The following is a 17,764-nucleotide window of genomic DNA, read 5'->3' on the forward strand; positions in this document are numbered from 1 at the left end:
GAGTAACACTGAGGAGGGATTGGGACACAGAGCCTTGCATTCAAACTCTGGAAATTATTTCTGTAGGAGCTGATGTTTCACTTTTGAAACAATAACCACAAGTTAGCTTTGACATTACGCCTGGAAAAGAAGCGGCAAGTTCTGGTTAAAAGCATGAACGGGAAAGCAGTGAAGCCTTGTGCACACGCTCAGCGCTATTGGCATGCGGGGGGTGTGCTTGATTCACAGCCAGTGAAACCCCTGCTGCTCTGGGTAACCCCTCAAGCTGCTCACGGGCTCAAGTGTCACTGGAGGCAGATTCTGTGCTGCTGCCTCCTCCTCCTCCTCCTCCTGGTCTCACGTTTTGCTGAGGTACCTCTGAGTCCTCTTAGCTGCTCCTGCTGGGTGAGCTGCTCACCTGGAAGCTTTGGGCACAGCAGAGCAGTGTTTGGGAGTTAGGGGGGCTTTCTGCCGCTGCAGCTAAACAGAGTGAGCAAAACCTGCCCCGGGCTGGCCGAGCACCCAGCCCTTCTCTCCCCTTTAAGCACGCCCACGAAGCAACCCGAGCTCTGACTGACCAGCCCTGGGTGCCACAAGCAATGCAAATGCAATAAAAGGCATTTTAATGACTCACATGTCATCTCTTTAATTTCAAGCCGTACAGTTGCTGTGATCTGCTTTTGGGAAGGTTTTATTTCTTCCAAGAGAGGGTTGTACTTGTATGTCAGGAGAAGTTCAGCATCCAGCTGTGAGAGCTGCAGAAGTGGTCTGATTTTGGTTTTATGGCTTCAGTCCAGATCTTTGGATGAAGTGAAATGCAACAGCAAATGACAGTTAATGGGGTCCTAAAGCAGCTCCTGGGGTCTCAAAATACCATCACCCCCTTGGTCACCTAACCATAGGTGTTGGTCTTAATGCAAGACAAAACTGGAAAAAATGTCTTAGTGTCTGACTAAATTGATTTCTAACAACGCGGGAAATATCTCTCTGTACAGATTCTGAGATTTTTAGTCAGGAGAACAAGGCAAATGAAATTTTTCTTATTAGGTAAATAACAGGCCACTAATTTCCTGCTTGTATCTGAAAGGCCTGTGAATTGCTTGTTTTATGCAAGACTTAATCTACACCTTACCCTTTAAAGGCTCCTCCCTACAAGTATCTTCATTCTCAATTGTAAAATAATCATTCTATCTTCAGAGCATTCAGCACTTCAGTTCTCTTTGGGAAAGTTAACCATGGTAAATACTTAGGATTATTTGTGGAGATATGAGGCTCAAGCAATGCAGACAAAAAAAAAAAAATAATGAGTCATTGAAATGAAAAACCAAGCAATGTAAGGACGGTTTTAAGTGACAGTCTCCCCTGATTTCTCGGAGCAGCACGTGGAAAAAGCCTAGAAATTGATTTAGTGTAAATCCTGCAGTGCAGTGGATAAATGAGCTCTGCACACAGCAGGTTTGTCAGCCAATCTGAGCATGGAAAACAGGAGCTGCTGTGACAACACCACGAGCACATCCCACCCAAGGGCCAGAAATGTGACCCCCACAAAGTCCCGTGCCTGGATCACTGCTGGCCCCTCTCCAGCTCGCTCCTGCCGAGCGTGGGCTGGCTCCAGCAGTGCTGGGTTTGAGCAGTTCTACACACGTACAGGTTTTCAGCCCTGGAAAAAACAACCCAGCAGATGTTCAGTGCTTCCACATTGTCTGCTGGCACCACATGCAGTGTCTTTTTAGTCTCCATTCCTCAGAGTCTGGAGCAAGACAAGCTAAATTACAGGAAACCCAGTGTCTTGGGTGTCTTTAGATACAGTGTGAGGGGCAAGGATAGAAGAATAGCTACAATAAGTAGGATGAATAAAGCAAATCCTCTTATGCATTCAAAGCTCTTATTTGAAAGTGGCAAACTGCATTCGTGCCTAAGTTTGCATTATTCCAATAACAAGAAAAGGAGATGTTTCAAGAAATAAGGGAAGTCTGTCACTTCCCAGCCTCACTTTAAGAAAAGCCACACACACCTGGAGACAGACAGGGTTTCTGCAGGGTTTCTGTGGCTCCTGACAGTTCCAGAACCTCTGCAACTCCTGAGGAAATGTCTCTATCATGATGCTCACCTCAGTGCTCAGTTTGGTTAATGGATTGAGATAATACTGTCCAGGAGAACCTCAAACCGGCCTCCAGTTAGGCACCAGTAGCTGAACACTTGAAGCATATTAAATTACCTGAAATTACAAGCACACAGCTCTGATCCCTTCCAGGCATAAGGAGGACTTGAAATTCATGGTAATTTTCTTTGTGTGAATAGCAAGGTGGACTTTGCTTTCAATATCAGCATTTAATACAGGGCAAATACCAGATTCCCTGTAGCTTGGGAGGAGCGTTTAAGTGTTCATTTAAGGTAAATCAAATTTCACATACAAAAAATAATAAAATAATATTGTTTCCAGCATTTATATACGACATTTACCAAGCTATCTCTATAAGTATTAGATAAAACTATTAATTCTGAGCCAAAATCCAATTATGTGTAATTTTTTCAGGGGTCCCCAGCTTATCAAAGAGCTTGGTAATAACAGAGTGTATGTTTCTGAAAGCTGTGACAGGGGAATCCAAAGGCCTAATTATGTTTCCAGTGATATACTCTCATATCCTCCTCAATAATAATAATAAGTGAACAAAAGAAATGTAACAACTCTGCAATGGTTTACACCGACCAGTTTAAAAATTAAGAGTGCAGCTTTGTTAAGTCCCCAGTGCATACACAGTGCCATGCAGTGCAGTCCCAACAAGGAGAGATTACCTGAATTAGAGCCTAAAATCAGAGAACTGAGCATGTAATTCTCCCACCCCAAGATGAGCAACATCCAGGTGAAGATGCCAACACCTTTATCTCAGCTGTGCCAGGGTTTCACGCCTTCTCCCAGCTGTTTTGAAGTAGGTATAGTTAAGTGTGTGGCCTGGGTTACAGAAATCAGTGCTTTTGCATATTATTTGTGCACTTAACTGCTTTGCGTATGGTTATCCAGGGGAAAATCAGCATGGGGGCATTGGTGTCAGTCCAACCCTCGGTGCACAGTGAGGGGCTGAAGAACACACTCCCTCAACTCCACACAATCACATATTTTCACCCCCTTTGCCTCCACTCTTTGGCCATCCCCCATCATTCTTCCATTTCTCATCCACCATCCCCTCTTCCTGTGTCTTTTCCCATAAATTTTCTTTTTTCCTTGTGGTTCCTCTGAGGCATTACATCCCAAGCCCCCATCCCAAAGGACAGCCCTTGGCAGCATCACAGGGCAGCACTGGTGTTGCAGGGGGACCCACCCACCCCCAAAGTGCTGCAGCAGAAGACATGGAGATGCTTGCTGATGCTTTCTGGTTTTATTAAGAGCCCCAGAGTGAGGCTGTCAACCCCATGGCGAGGATGCTGAGGTAGTGTCCCCAGGGTGGGAGGATTGACCCTGGGGGGGGTCACTTGGCAAAGCCCTGGGTGTCACAGCGGGGTCCCTTCCACTTGTCATAGCACTGGCAGGTGAACTCCCTGGCCAGTTTGGAAATGTGCTCCCCGGGCTCCAGGCTCTGAGCCACCAGCCAGGGCTTGGCAGCACGCAGGTCGATGGTGAAGAAGGAGGGGTCGAGGTGGAGGAAGCCCTGCTGGTTGTCCTGGCGCACGCAGCGGCCCCGGCCAGAGCACAGGGTCTGGCTGCACAGGTCAGCACTGGCTGTCACATTGACGATGTAGCGGCCCAGGGGCCCCTCCACGTAGTCTTTCAGCCTCAGGCACGTCTCCTGCAATGGCATTGGGCGTCACAGCCCTGCACAGCTGAGGAACTGGGAGTCCCTGCTGACAGGGACCTGATGCCACCGTCTGCACTCACCTTGGAGGTGCTGTAATCCAGGCTGCCCCACAGAATGATACCAGCAGCACCCTGAGCCGCGCTCTCCCCGATGGTGTTCATCAGGTCCTCCTGCACCCACAGGGAGAGGAGAAGTCAGCAGTGCCCAAAGACCCCCACACAGCCCCAGCAAAGATAGAGTCCCTGGTGCCAACCCATCAGCCCAAGAGGTGCCCGCTATTCCAACAGCCCCATCACCTGGGAAAGGAAGTCCAGGGTACGCTCAAAGGCGATCTGGGAGTAGGGCAGGACGGGGATGCCGCTGTCAAGGATTCCACGCTGGACAGCGAAAGCCTCGGCCACGCGGTGCCGCACGTAGGGGAGCACCTTGTTGGTGCCATTGAGGCAGAGGGGCAGGTAGATGCTGGGGTAGAGCGCCCGGCTGCTCGTCCAGAGCCAGGACAGATTCTTGTTCCTCTGCTGCTCCACGTCTGGGCACGTCGCGTTGTAGGGCAGGCTATCAAAGTCATTGTTGTAGCAGTCGGGGAAACCGTAGAAGCCCCAGTAGGCACTGGGACGGAGGCTCTCGCCCAGCCACAGGGTCTTGTTCATGAAATCACAGGCGCTCTTCTCAAATTGCTGCTTGGCCATCTCCTCCACCTCCTTGGGGGGCCACTGAGGGTGCTGCTGCTGCACCAGCTCCTCCGACTTCCGCTGGTAGATCTCCATGGAGTCCCAGTTGCGGATCCACAGTGGGCGCCACTTCTCCCAGTCGATGACAGCCAGCCCACCGTAGTCAGGGCTGGGCAGGGTCACCTTGATGTCCTGGGTGGCCTGGTGGATGTGAGTCTCCAGGCTGGCATTTTGGGGGAGCCCCCCATTCACTGGCACCCCCTCAGATGTGTAATAGGGGAAGAGACCCATCTTGTCGCTGTAGAAGAGGGTGATGTCCTGGCCGGTGAAGGACTGCTGGTCATTGGCCAACACATCAAAGATCTCCAGGCTGAGGGTGACATTGTACTTCTCAGCACAGCGCTGGGTAGGGATGTTCCAGATGGTGACAAAGGGGCGGTTGACGAGGACAGGACCGGGCCCTCCAGCGTGGGTCAGGGCAGGCAGGAGCAGCAGGACAACCCAGCAGGACCACGCTGATGCCATGGTGCTGATGTGCTCAGGGTGAGCTGAGACCTGGGCAGGCCTTGATGCTTTTATCCCCAAAGTAGGACAGGCATTAATCCACAGCTCCGTTCCCAAGCGGTGCCGATCACCCCGGGTCACCTCTTCCACCTCCTCCAAGTCCCTGCGTTTATCAGCAGCCGGAGCCCAGCAGAGCGGCCCCGAAATGGGACAGCAGCGTCAGCTCCGCGTAATGAGCGGCGGCGGCGGGCTCGGCTGGGAAGGAATGCGCAGAGTCAACACCCCATGACTGGCCGGCGATGAGTGGGCTGGAAAGACAAACAGACACGGATGGGGCGGGGGGAGGAAGGTCACGGTGATGGATGCGGGCTGCGCCGGGCGGGCGCCGCTCGGGAAGTGGAGAGCGACGGCCATTCCCTGGCGAGGAGAGGGCGCTGCTGGCAGGGAGCTCTGGGCACCGAGCAGGACCGGGCACGACACAGCCCGCGCTGGCACAGGATACTCCTGCGCGGGCCCCGCGGCCACAGGAGGGCACGGCCTGGGGACACCCACAGCACAGGACAGCAGCCGCAGAGAGCACGGCACGGGAACCCTCACGGCGGCGGCTGTGCCACGCGGGGCCGCTCCGTGCCCACGGGCATGGAGGACAGGGCAGCGGCCGGAGAGGCTGCACGGGCACGGGCAGAGCAGGGCAGTGGCCGGAGAGGCTGCACGGGCACAGGCAGAGCAGGGCAGCGGCCGGAGAGGCTGCACGGGCACGGGCAGAGCAGGGCAGCGGCCGGAGAGGCTGCACGGGCACAGGCAGAGCAGGGCAGTGGCCGGAGAGGCTGCACGGGCACGGGCAGAGCAGGGCAGTGCCGGGGACAGGAGCCGCGCTCGGGGACACTCGCCGCACGGGACAGCGGAGCTCAGGGACGCGCACGGCCCAGGGGTGTCCCCGGTGCCGGGGGGCTGAACCCACCCCCGGCCGTGGGTTCGCGGTGTCCCCACACGGCGACGCCGGTCCCGGGGGCTCCAGCCCCGCACCGCAGACACGGCGCGGGGCCGGGGGCAGGGCTCCGCGGGGAATCCCGCTGGGGGCGGGCCGGGGCCGGGCGCACGCAGTTTCCACGTGTGCGGCCGGGCCGTGGCTGCCCACGCCGCTCCGGCCACGCGGAGCCGCTCCCCGGGCGGCTCCTGCCCCGCGGGGCAGGTTCCAGCACCGCAGAGCTTGCCCCAGCAGCGTACCAACACGCACCTCTTCACCCCGCCCCGTCCCGGCGGCCGTGTCCGCGAGTTGAGTGACTCGTGCCTGCCCCGCCCCAAACCAGCCCACATCTCCGTCTGACCAGCTTTATTCGAGGTAAAGCGCTTCAGAGTGGGGCAGCACACGGGGGATCAGCACCACGCAGCACCCGCTCCCCGCCCCCGTGTCCCTCTTGCCCCCATCCCTCTCCTTACAACAGAAGAGGGGTCCCCCTCCTCCCCCCATCCCCATGAAGGGCACCTGCACTGCAGCGGGGTGGGTAGAGATAAGGCAACCACACAGCTCTGGTCCCACACCACCACAGTGAGGGACAGCCCTCCACAATCAGCTGCCTCCCCGGCAGGGTAGGGATATCAAAAAGGCTCCTTCTACACCGCCACAGAATGGGGCAGCTCAGTCCAGGCGCAGGTAGCACCAGCTTGCAAGCAGCCACAGCACCCCAAGTCCCAGCGGTGCCAAAGGGCCAGGAGCATCACTGCGGGGGCCAGCACGCGTCTGGCAGCCACTGCCCTGCCAGCCCTGGTAGCAGTGGCAGTGAAAGTGGGTCCGTAGGAAGAGTATGTCAGCAGAGGAGAGCTGGCCCTCGGCCCAGAAGAGGGGGCGCTCGGGGTGGTCAGCATCCCGGCGCCGCAGCTGGAAGTTGGTGGAGTTGAGGTGGAGGAAGACATCAGTGTGGCTGTCCTGGCGCAGGCAGCGACCCCGGCCCTGGCACAGTGTCGTGCTGCAGAGCTCTGCTGCTGTCGTGACATTCACCACGTAGCGTCCCAGGTCCCCCTCCAGGTAGTTTTTCATTAACTGGCACAACTCCTAGGGAAAGGGAGGCACCAGGGTGTGACCCAGGGAGAAGTACCTCAGATGGAGAGGACTGCTCAGCCACTGGTCCTCCCCTGGGGGCAGGTGATCCCCCCAACCCACCTACCTCCCACACTGACCCCGAACTTACCCGGTTTTTGGTGTCAACTGCGTCACCCCACAAAATGGCCCCAGCTGCGCCCAGTGCCGCGCTCTCTCCGATGGTGGAGATCAGGTCTGCCTGTGGGGACAGGCTCTGGTCAGCGCCCACGGACCCCATGCAGCACCCACTGCCCCAGCACAGCGTGCTCCAAAGCGTCCATTGCAGGATCAGGGGGGCAGGACTCACTCTCTGCTCCAGGGAAAAGGGACTATCCCAACAACCTGGGGACAAGGTTCCCCATACTGCCCTCCTCCTCAGGGGCCAAGTCAGCACAGCACAGGGGCTGTGGGCTCACACACCCCAGGGTTCCAGCTGCCAGGACCTGAGTCCTGCAGTACTTCCTAGGCACTTCCCTAGTGATAGTCACCATTGATGCCAGTCCTGCTGCCAGACATCCTGTCCCTAAGGGAAACAGTTTGTGGCACCCCATCATCCAGACCAGAGGGGGGCTGAGCTGGGGGCCCTAGGAAAGGAAGCACCCCTCCTGCTCCCTGGGGCCAGCTGCCAGCACAATGCCAAATGGTACCGCTTCCCACTAGATGGAAACAGTCAAATCATGGAGTGCCAGTAACACCATGAGTGCAGACTCCAGAGCCACCCTGCTCCACAGGAGTCAGGTGCAAATACACAGGCAGAGGAACCACCTCAGCTGACCCCAAAGCCCAGATGCCCAGGGCTTTGAATGACGATGCCCCAGCAGTACAGCCCTACCTGGCTGAGCACATTCAGCTTGCGGATGTAGGTGGGCCGGGTGTAGACGAAGACAGGCAGGGAGTAGTCATCGTGGTGCTTCTGCGAGATGCGCATGGCCTCCATCACCCGCGCCCGCACAAACTTGCGGCTGTTGGGAGTGGAATCCAGGAGCGGGTCGAGGTAGATGGAGGGGTAGAGCGCCGTGCTCTCCTTCCAGAGCCACTTCAGCTGGTCATTGCGAGACTTCTCCACATCTGGGCACTGCCCGGTGTAGCTCTCCTTGTTCTTACTGTAGTCGTGGTTGTAGCAGTCAGGGAAGAGGTAGAACCCCCAGAGCTGTTTGGGCCGGAAGCTCTTGGCCTTGCGCAGGGTTCTCACCATGAACTCCTGGGCAGCCGACTCGAACTCAAACGCTGCCTGCTTGTTCACCTTCTCGGGGGGCCAGGTGGGCTGACGCTGTACCACCAGTTCCTGTGACGCCTCCCGGTAGATATCCTTGGGCTTCCAGTTGCGAGCCCAGACAGGCCGCCACTCCTCCCAGTCGATGACGGCCAGCCCTTCTTTGGTGGGTGAGCGGATGTACTTGTCGATGCCCTCCTGGAGGCGGGCGAGATGCTGGGACAGGCTGCTGTTTTGAGGGACACCACCATTGACGGCCACACCTTGACGGGTGTAGTAGGGGTAGAGCCCCAGGCGTTCCTTGTAGAAGATGGTGAGGTTCTGCCCCACGAAGCCCTCGTTGGGGGAGGCGTACAAGTCAAAGATGCTGAAGTCGAAGGACACCTGGAAGCGGGGCTTGCAGTCCTGGGTGGGCACATTCCAGGCCACAAGGAAGGGCCGACGGGTGAGATGGGGGGCGGCCGACGGCTTCTCGGGGGGCTGCCGGGCCAAGGCCAGCAGGGCCAGCCAGGGCACAGCCGCCGCCGCCGCGCAGCCCCCGTGCATCCTGCCCGACGGGACCTGGGGGCGGCGGGAGAGGAGAGTCAGGAGAGGCCGGCAGGAGGGGGTGCAGGCAGGGGCCGCTCTGCCCGCACCCCCCAAGGCAGACCCTGATCCAAGTCCCCTCCCCGGGGGGCACGGGCAGAGCCCCGGGTGGGGGTCGGTTCTCGGGAATCCCGGTCCCACGCGGCTTCGCCCGCTCGTGCTCCCCCGGGTGCCGGCGCGGCGCCTCCTTTGTTCGAGCCGGGCAGACAAAGCGCCGGGGCGCGGCCCCCGACGGCCTCGCTCCGCTCCCGCTCCCGCTCCCGCTCCCGCTCCCCGCGCGGCTCTCACCGCGCCTCAGGCCATCCCCCGCCGCGGGCTCCTCTCACACCGCCGCCTCCCCCCCGCCGCCGCTTTTAAACCTTCCGGCACGCACCACCCGCGGGGGCGCCAGCCCCGCCCCCGCGCCCCGCCCGCGCCGAGCCGGGCCGGGCCGGTTGCACCGATCATCGCGGGGCCCCGGGCTCCGGGCCGGCGGCAGAGCCCCGCCGCGCACACAAACCTCCGTGGGGCCGCGGTACCGGGCACCGGGCACCGCGGAGTCATCCCCCCGTCCCGCCGCGATTGGTACGGCCCGGGAGGACCCGCCCCCCCACGCGGCGGAAGGGGGCGGGGCGGGGCCGCTGTTGGGGCCGCCAGGGGGCGCCACGGTTGGCGGGGTGAGCGCGGGGTTGAGGCGGCCGTGGGGACCGGGGGGACCGGGGGTCCCCAAAGCGCGGTGACTGCCGGACGGGGCTGTCCCCACGGGGCTGATGGTGGTCTCAGGGGTGGGGCTGTCCCCTGGGGGATGGTGGTATCCCCAGGGTCGCGGTCACTCCAGAACCATAGTGACCTCAGCTTGGTGGTGACCTCAGGACGTTTTCCCCAGGTAGTGGTGACCCCAGGCCGGTGGTGTCCCAGGATCATCATCACTCCAAAACGGGGACTCTGGAATGGTGGTGACCCCTGGAATGTATACCAGGATCATGTCGTCCCTAAAAAGATGGTGATCCTACAATGGTGGTGACTTCAAAGTGCTGGCAAGCCAGAATGCTGGTGTCCCCAAGGTGGTGGTGACACCAGAAGAGCAGCGTCCCTGCAACAGCAGCGTCCCCAGGACCAGGGGTGGTGACCCCAGGGCGGTGCTGTGCCGGACAGGACATCCTGTGCAGGGCTAGGGTAATCGGTGCTGCTGACTCAGCCATAGCCCCGTGGGTTTCCTGCCGGGAGAGGACAAGGGGGGCCATGGATGTAACAGGCCTGGGGGGCTTCCCTCCCAGAGCACTGCTGAGGATCCAGCGGGTGCCCTCTGGCAGGCGACAGGACAGGCAGGGCTCAGGGACCAGTCCCCATGTGCTGCCTGTCCCCCGCCTGCTGTGGCCAGGGCTGGCCCCTCGGGCTGAGGGCCATCGGGGTGCCCCCGCGCAGGAAGCGTCAGACGGCGAGGGTGTGTCGGGGCCGACAGGGGAAGGAAGCGGGATTGAATCTACGGAAGTGCTCCCCAGCCAACCGCCAGCTCCCCAAGGATCAGGCGGGAGCACCAAGCCCAGCATTGTTCGGTGTCAGCTCCTGGTGCCGCCAGTGCCAAGCCCTGGCCGCTGGCACCTGCAGCTGGCTCCAGTTAGTGGCACCACTTGGGTGTCAGCTTTTGTGGTGAAGCTCCCACCAAGAGCATGACAGCCCTGCTAGGGATGGGCACTGCATCCAGGCCGGCCACTCCAAATCCAGGCTGCTCCCCACAGCCTGGCCTGGCCCGCAGGCAATGCCAGGCACCAGCTGGGAGAGGGGCTGGGAAGGTCAGCTGATGGCGAGGCGTTGGCTGCCAAAACCCTTGGGAGAGATTGTGGGGAGCCAAGAAGTCCCAGCGCTGCGGGCGCTGCCCTTCCTCTCTGGGCAGTAAACAGGCTTCCTTCGCCAGCAGCTAAAATTTTCCATCCTCCCTGTGCAAAGGTACGGAGCCCCACCGGCAGTGGGGTGGCCGGAGGGGTCACAGCTTTCCACGGCAGGGAGGGCTGGAAGTCCTCAATGTGACGCAGATTCTCACTGCTGTCCCTTCAGTGGGAGCACCACCTGACTCGATTTCCCTCCTTCCTTCCCACAGGGAAGACTTGCTTTTGGGAAGGGGCATGTGGGCAGATCCAGTCTCCCCTTACCCTGCCGAGCATGAGATCATTCCAAGTCATTCCCAGAGTGCAGAGGGGTGCAGGATGGCAGCACCGGGCAGTGGTCAGGGCGAGCTGAGCAGGCGAGCTGCTCCAGGCAGGCAGCAGGAGGATGGGAATCCCTCATGGATGGCAGATAAAGATAACGGGACATGAGTCACAGCCACTCGTGCCAGACAGGTCCGGGCAAGGTGTGAGAGGAGGCCAGCTTGGGAATGGAGCAGCCATGAACCCAGGAGGGGACGTGGGCACCTGCCTTGGCCCTGGGCTGGGGGCTCCGGGCGTGGCCCTGCCCCACGGGCAGCAGGAGGGGACTGTGGTGGCCCTGGCAGACACAGAGATGGTCACGGAGCCAGAGAGCCACAGCCACCGCCTCGTGTAACCTCGCCGGGCTGTACCGCCCTGCACAGCCACCCCGTCCCCTTCTAAGCTACCAGGATCCATCCCTCCCTCCCGGGGCTGGGGTCCCTACGGATGAATGGCCAGAGCCTCATCCCCCCGAGGCCGGAGGGCTGGCAGCACACACTGCACCACTCACTCTCATGACAGCTTTCATCAGCAGATCATTGCAGAGCCGGCTTGCGCAGAGGAAATGATGAGAGGTGACGGTGGCTGCAGGAAAACACTTGCAGAGCTGTCGGGGACAGGACGCGGGGAGCAAAGTGAAATCACACTTGCCCCACGGACAGGCGGCAATGCTCGAGGGACGGGCGGCATCCCAACACAGGGTCACGCCGGCTCCGGAACGTCAGGGCCCCGTGATTAATGAGGCACTGATTTGGCAGGGCAGGCGAGGAAGGAGCGGACGGGCGGATCCTCCCCCCCGCGGGGCTCGGGCGGAGCCATGGGAAGAGTCCGCTCGCTGCGAACCTCGGCTGCCCAGACCTCCGTCCGCACACGGCGGGGGAGAGAGGCTTGAGCTCCAGCCCTCCGCAAGGAACAAGGAAATTACATATATTTCACATTAGTTATATATTTACAAGACGTCACGGCAGCTACAAGTAGAGAGTCACAGCCCGACAAAGCCACCGACTCCTGCCAGCCCCGTGTGCCAACTGGAGAACCTGGAAACGGCTGTGACTCAGGGGTCCTTCACCATCAGCTCGGCCACATGTGCACAAACACCCCCTTCCCGACAAAACGGGGCTCGAAATGCCGGCAGCAAAGTCCACCTCCCCTCAGGTACCGCTGCCTTCCCCAGTAACGCAGCTCTGGGACTTGTGGGCTCTACAAATAATTTTATTGAAATTTAACAAAAGTGGACAGATGCACTGGGAGGAAGGACCAGAAGTAGTGTACATTTCCCAAACCCATGGGTCCTACCCACACGCTAGAGGAGCAAGGAGCCTAGTGTCAGTGAGTACGATTCGGCTACACATCCACACGGGAAAGCACAGTGTTGCACAGAAATTGTAAAAAAAAAAAGAAAAAAAAATAATCAAAAGGAAAAGGTTTTTTTTTTCTTCTTTTTTTTTTCTTGCTCCAACACCACAGTGAACACAGATACTATTTACAATGACCTTCACATTTTTAAGATCCCTCCAGGTGCTCCTAAGGCCCTGCTGCTGCAGGATTGCCAGGGTCCTGGGGGCTGGCTGCTGTGGGGACCAGCCTGGGAAGAAGCGGGGCAGGATGCAGCTTGTTGGCAGTCTGCAGAGGTTTGCTGCTACTCTGGTGACACTGAGGGGGCAGAAGGGTGGGAGAAGGCATGGGTTTTGGGGAAGCATATCTAATACGCTGGGGGAAGGATGGGCAGCCTGTCAGAAAGGACAAAAGCATCCTTGCTAAGCTGGTGACAGCTCTGCCCCCTCCCCCGGGTTTGGGCCATGCCTTGCCAGCAGATTTTTGGCTGGTAGCCAGGTGAGGGGCTCCCCCCCTGGGGCAGGCAAACAGTGCCAACCCCCTCCCCACTCCTCCTCCTCCCTCCCCCATGCCCAGGCTGGGGTCGGTGCAGCTTCCCGTGCCCTCAAACAGCAATGGGGAAAGGCAGCACAGCAGCGTGGCTACGGTTTTCTCTCCTCTTCCTGGGGACAGCAGCTCCTGCTCTCCTGTGGAGCTCAAGGGATGCCCTTCCCAGGGAGCTCCAGCCAGGGAGAAACTCAAGAGCAGGTGGTGCAAGTAAGAAACACTTCAGTGAGGGATTGTTTTAAGACAAGACTCTTTCAAGCAAGCAGAACGAACGATGTCGAAAGAAGCGCCCAGCATCACAGTGTAGACCAGCCCTGCCCTCCCACTTTCCTGCCTGGGGGTGGCCAGCACATCCATTTCACCCTGTGTGCTCGCTCCTGTCGATGGGAACCACGGGTGGAAGGACCTGAAGGGAAGAGGTGGTGACAGGAAGACAGCAACAGCCACGTCGCTGTTATCTCCCCGAAGTCGGGAATGTGGCCCCGCACCCGGGCGGCTCTCAGCGGATGAGGGGATGGATACATCCAACGTAGACAGCGACAGGGCTGGCAGCCAAGTGCCAGCAGCTTAAATTAAAAATCGAGGTAGCAAACATCTGAAGTGCTTAGAAAGTAAATAAGTTCTGGAACGAAAGAGGAGGAAAGCCAAGCTGGCTGCTGTGGGGAGTAGGCTCTGACCCACATTAAAGCTGTGCCTGCTGCCGCTCCTCCTCTGCCTGCCTGGTCTGGGCAGAGCCGAGCAGGGAGGCAGGGGCTCCTCATGCTGCCAAGGGGCATTTGGGATCAGGCCTTTCCCCCAGCAGCTGGACACACGCAGGGGTGAGAAGTTCTTCGGTGCTGCCAAGATCTTGACCTTCTCAGGTGGGAGGAACGAGAAGCAAAGAGCAGGACCTTCCGAGGTGGGGCAGAAAGCCTCCCTTTAAAGTGCATCGCATTTCTCCTCCTGCTACCAGCTGGGATGCGGGAGGAACCACAGTTCACATCGCCAGGGAGATTTCCAAGCTGGGGCAGGTACGCCAATTGATTGTTTCGGGGCCGCAGGGAAGGAAGAGAGGACTCCTTTCCTGCTCGGCTTAGTCGAGGCCCAGCCTACAGGGAGGTAAATTCAGATAGCAGCGGGGCGAGGAAGCTGCCCGGCAGCCCAGCCCCGCAGCAGCGAGGGACGGCGCTCAGCACGAGCCACTGTGACAGTGGGGGAGGCAAGTCCGCTGCCAGGCTGAGACCTTGCTGCCACCAGCAGTGGCCAGGGACTGCAGAGATCTCCGGCAGGCAGCAGCAAAGCCAACCTCCCCAGCACTGGCATAAGTGGGGAAATGCAGTGGGGGAAGAGACAGAGGCCTAAGAGAGTGACATCTGATCTCCATCCCCTTCCCGAGAGGAGAGCAGCAGCCAGCCTGATGTGCCTCGAGATCCTTCAGCCTGCCCTTTTTATCCTCCATCAACAAATCCACGCGGGGGAGCGTCACATCACACCGGCGTGAAGGGACATGCTGCAACACTGGCCATCCAACCTGCGGGCCCCAGGGACCTTGGGGTGCAGGGCAGGGCGTTACCGTGCCCTGCCTCTCCCTGGGCCGCATACCTGAGAAGCAGGGGATTCTCTCTGGTGAGAAGTGCAGGCTTGCTCTCCCTTTCACAGCTCAATCACAGCAGCTTGTTTGCAGTTCCAGTTACCCATCAAATGTCGGCTAGCGGCTACAAAAGGTATTTTAGTCTTCTGACTCAAGCGAGGATGTTTTTAAGCAAGTTGTTGCACAGAGTCACCCATCTCCTGCGAGGGCCTGCTCCATCCTGCCTCACCTCCAGGCGAGGGGAGAGCCACCGTCCCGCCACATGCCCGGAGTCCTCCTCGGTGGGATTGTGATGCAGCCTGGCCCAGCGAGGCTGGGGGCGGTGGGGCAGGGCCTCCCGCCCACGGGCAGCCATGTCTGGGGCTCACACCTCGCAGATAATCACCGGGAAATCCACGTGAATGCGAGGATGCTCTAGTTTCACTATGCCCTGAAAGAAGAGTCAGAGTGGTGAGCAGAAGGGACTGCCAGTCAACCTCCCCGAGCCCTGCCAGTCACCCAGCGACAGAGAACACGGTGCCCGCGAGGAACCGCAGGGACCAGGGTCCATAAGTCGCCTGTGACACCAGGTACAGCAGCACACAAAGCAGCGGCACTTTGCCCTTCGCACTCGCCCTGGAGAGCCGAGGGCGGCACGGCTGGCTGCCACACATGGCAGGGCGAGAAGGGAGGGAGCTGCTCTGCCAGGCACTGCCTGTGCAGCAGCTGGTGCGTGACTGGCAGATATTGGCTGTCTGGGCTTTTCATCCGGCACCTTTCATTCACGGGATTTAGAAGAATGAAAAGAGCTCTCTGAGAGAATGCAGCCGGGGCAGCTGGCGCACAAGAAAAGTGGCTTTCTGTGCAGACGGGAGGCTGCTGAATGCACGTTCCCTCCACAGCAGCCACAGGAACCATTCCCATGCCCCATCCAAGCCTTCTCCTGTTACAGCACCAGAAGCAGCCACAGGCAGCTGGGGGGCTGGGGCAGAGGGGTGAGCAGGGGCTCAGGCTGCACCCACAGAACCAGAGTAAAGTCTGCGCTAGCAAAGGACTGTTCAAGGCTGGTACCTGCTCTCTCCAGCTCAGCTAAGCTTTCCAGCTGGGTGAGTTTCAACCCACATGAATGAGAAATCAGCTCCACAAGCCAAGCCTGCCTCTGCTAGAATGCCAGCCCAGGAAGCAGCACCAAATTCTTCCATCCATAACTGCCTGCTCAGCACTCAGAGGGGTCCCACCCTGCTGAGAGGCTGCCCACCCCTCAGAGCGCACTGACAGCTCACGCCGGGTGCTCACTACAGCCATGCCTTTCTGCTTAATTAGGGAAGACTCCTATAGGGGCCCTCTCCAGCCCTGGTTTGATCTACTCTTTCTTTCAGTTGTGCCCCCAAAAAATTCCCTACATGCAGGCTCTCCTGCCCCTGCACCATGATCCTCACTTGACATCCCAGCCCCTGCCCAGCTTCACACCACTTGCTTATTTAAAGAAGAGACTTTTCCATTGAAGAGCAAAGCACAGAGCTGTCAACACTGCTGAGCAGCTGGAGGGGATGTGCACACTCTTGTCAGCAGCTGACAGGCTCTGGCTGCTGCTCCCCAACACAGGGCCTGGCCCTCCACAGTGACATGACACTGGCTGAGGCAGCACTGCACCCTACACCATGTGGAAGGTGCTCGGTAAGGAGATACCATGGCCATGCAGGGCTGCCTGGCACTCTGTGTCCCACAACATGCAGCCAGCTGAGCTATCTTCCCCTGCCTGGCAGTTCTGAAAGGCTCAGGCACTGCTTCTCTCCAAAGAGGGCAGCTGGAGGGTGCCACCAGCTCTGCCTCTCCTGTCACAGCCTCAGGTGACATGGGTGTGAGCCAGGACACAAGGAATCATGGCTCCCAGGCAGAAACTGGGCGGAGGAAAGTGCATCCACCTTTCCGGCAAGAAGGCGTCCTGAGGGAGATGGCTCCTGTAAAGTCTGGACTTCAAGCCTTCAAGCGTCCCTGTGGCGCTTTGCACTCCCTTTCCCCCACCCTTCTCCGCACATTACCTGAGGTATCAGGTTCTTGTGGATCCTCTTCAGCTTGGCGCGCTTCCTCCCGTTCTTGGTGACGATTGTCTCCTCATAGAACTCGTGAGCAAGATCCCCGTCCTCATCGTAATACATGGAGCTGCCGAGAGGAGAGAGGAGGCGTCGGGGTGAGAGCCTGCCGGCTCCCTGCGCCCCGAGCCGGGCCAGGGGCTGGGGCAGGCCGGTCTCGCTCCCCTGGAGAGCTGCAGCGATCACCCTCTGCCGGCTCGGCGCTGCCAGCGGCTTTTCCCGACCTCTGCGCTGTGCCCGTGCCGGGGCTGGCCCAACATCAGAGCCCCCGGCCCATGACAGCCAGACCAACAGCAGAGCCCCCGGCACACGACAGCCGCCTCAACAGCAGAGCCCCCGGCCCATGACAGCCACCCCAACAGCGGAGTCCCCAGCCCATGACAGCTGGGCCAACAGCAGAGCCCCCGGCCCATGACAGCCACCCCAACAGCAGAGCCCCCGGCCCATGACAGATGCCCCAGCAGCAGAGCCCCCGGCCCATGACAGCCACCCCAACATCAGAGCCCCCGGCCCATGACAGCCACCCCAACAGCAGAGCCCCCGGCCCATGACAGCCACCCCAACAGCGGAGCCCCCGGCCCATGACAGCCGGGCCAGCAGCAGAGCCCCCGGCCCATGACAGCCGGGCCAACAGCAGAGCCCCCGGCCCATGACAGCCACCCCAACAGCAGAGCCCCCGGCCCATGACAGCCGGGCCAGCAGCAGAGCCCCCGGCCCATGACAGCCGCCCCAGCAGCAGAGCCACCGGCCCATGACAGCCGGGCCAACAGCAGAGCCACCGGCCCATGACAACCGCCCCAACAGCAGAGCCCCCGGCCCATGACAGCCACCCCAACAGCGGAGCCCCCGGCCCATGACAGCCACCCCAGCAGCAGAGCCCCCGGCCCATGACAGCCGCCCCCCGCGCCCGCGTCTCACCCGCGCCGTGTGAACACGAAGGGGGTGGCGGCGCGCGCGGCCCGCGCCCGGGCCAGGGCCTGCTGCCCGCCGGGGCCCTCGGGGCCGCCGCCGCCCGCCGCTGGGGTGGCGAAGGGCCACAGTCCCCGCGACTTGGAGCCGCTGGCGCCCATGGCGGGGGCGGCGGGGCCGCGGGGGGAAAGGGACGGGGGCGGCCCGGAGCCGCCCGGCGACACCGACCGAGCGCCGCCCGCGCCACTTCCGGCGCCCGCGTCACGTGACGCCGGCCAGGGGCGCGCCCTCCTCCCCGCCCGCCGCCGGCAGCGCGGGAGCCGCGGGTTCGAGTCCCGCCG

The 17,764-nt window shown here is 60.1% G+C and overlaps 3 protein-coding genes across 4 annotated transcripts; all 3 read right to left on the reverse strand.

The window, feature by feature from the left end:
* Positions 1 to 575: 575 nt before the first annotated feature.
* HYAL1 (hyaluronidase 1) lies at positions 576 to 5,837 on the reverse strand. 2 transcript variants are annotated; one of them, XR_005702892.2, is made up of 4 exons: positions 4,070 to 5,837; positions 3,854 to 3,943; positions 2,776 to 3,764; positions 576 to 2,197 (listed from the first exon to the last, which is right to left on the reverse strand). XR_005702892.2 is itself a non-coding variant. In XM_040076787.2 (3 exons), exons 1-3 carry the CDS (start codon positions 4,967 to 4,969, stop codon positions 3,447 to 3,449), a joined length of 1,308 nt encoding a protein of 435 aa, XP_039932721.1. In that variant the 5' UTR covers positions 4,970 to 5,837; the 3' UTR covers positions 576 to 3,446. The 2 variants fall into 2 exon arrangements, 1 of the variants encoding a protein (XP_039932721.1); XM_040076787.2 differs by having other exon boundaries at positions 576 to 3,764.
* A 432-nt stretch (positions 5,838 to 6,269) lies between these two features.
* HYAL2 (hyaluronidase 2) lies at positions 6,270 to 11,523 on the reverse strand. Its single transcript, XM_040076791.1, has 4 exons — positions 11,503 to 11,523; positions 7,861 to 8,802; positions 7,138 to 7,227; positions 6,270 to 7,001 (listed from the first exon to the last, which is right to left on the reverse strand). Exons 1-4 carry the CDS (start codon positions 11,518 to 11,520, stop codon positions 6,588 to 6,590), a joined length of 1,464 nt encoding a protein of 487 aa, XP_039932725.1. The 5' UTR covers positions 11,521 to 11,523; the 3' UTR covers positions 6,270 to 6,587.
* A 659-nt stretch (positions 11,524 to 12,182) lies between these two features.
* TUSC2 (tumor suppressor 2, mitochondrial calcium regulator) lies at positions 12,183 to 17,584 on the reverse strand. The gene is made up of 3 exons (XM_040076725.1): positions 17,433 to 17,584; positions 16,464 to 16,584; positions 12,183 to 14,872 (listed from the first exon to the last, which is right to left on the reverse strand). The coding sequence occupies exons 1-3, from the start codon at positions 17,582 to 17,584 to the stop codon at positions 14,807 to 14,809; spliced, it is 339 nt and encodes a 112-aa protein (XP_039932659.1). The 3' UTR covers positions 12,183 to 14,806.
* Positions 17,585 to 17,764: the final 180 nt, after the last annotated feature.

This window comes from Hirundo rustica, chromosome 12 (genome assembly GCF_015227805.2).
Source record: "Hirundo rustica isolate bHirRus1 chromosome 12, bHirRus1.pri.v3, whole genome shotgun sequence".
Taxonomy (NCBI): Eukaryota; Metazoa; Chordata; class Aves; order Passeriformes; family Hirundinidae; genus Hirundo; species Hirundo rustica.

Bases quoted from the DNA above. Each gene is read 5' to 3' on its own strand.
- HYAL1 (XM_040076787.2), bottom strand. From the start codon at position 4,969: ATGGCATCAGCGTGGTCCTGCTGGGTTGTCCTGCTGCTCCTGCCTGCC. The intron at 3,944-4,069 runs GTGATGGGGCTG...CTGTGGGTGCAG, and splicing joins CCCTGGACTTCCTTTCCCAG to GAGGACCTGATGAACACCAT. The intron at 3,765-3,853 runs GTGAGTGCAGAC...ATGCCATTGCAG, and splicing joins TGGATTACAGCACCTCCAAG to GAGACGTGCCTGAGGCTGAA.
- TUSC2 (XM_040076725.1), bottom strand. From the start codon at position 17,584: ATGGGCGCCAGCGGCTCCAAGTCGCGGGGACTGTGGCCCTTCGCCACC. The intron at 16,585-17,432 runs GTGAGACGCGGG...TCCTCTCGGCAG, and splicing joins TTCGTGTTCACACGGCGCGG to CTCCATGTATTACGATGAGG. The intron at 14,873-16,463 runs GTAATGTGCGGA...CTCTTCTTTCAG, and splicing joins ACAAGAACCTGATACCTCAG to GGCATAGTGAAACTAGAGCA.
- HYAL2 (XM_040076791.1), bottom strand. The intron at 7,228-7,860 runs GTAGGGCTGTAC...CTGTCCCCACAG, and splicing joins AGCTGAATGTGCTCAGCCAG to GCAGACCTGATCTCCACCAT. The intron at 7,002-7,137 runs GTAAGTTCGGGG...CCCTTTCCCTAG, and splicing joins CAGTTGACACCAAAAACCGG to GAGTTGTGCCAGTTAATGAA.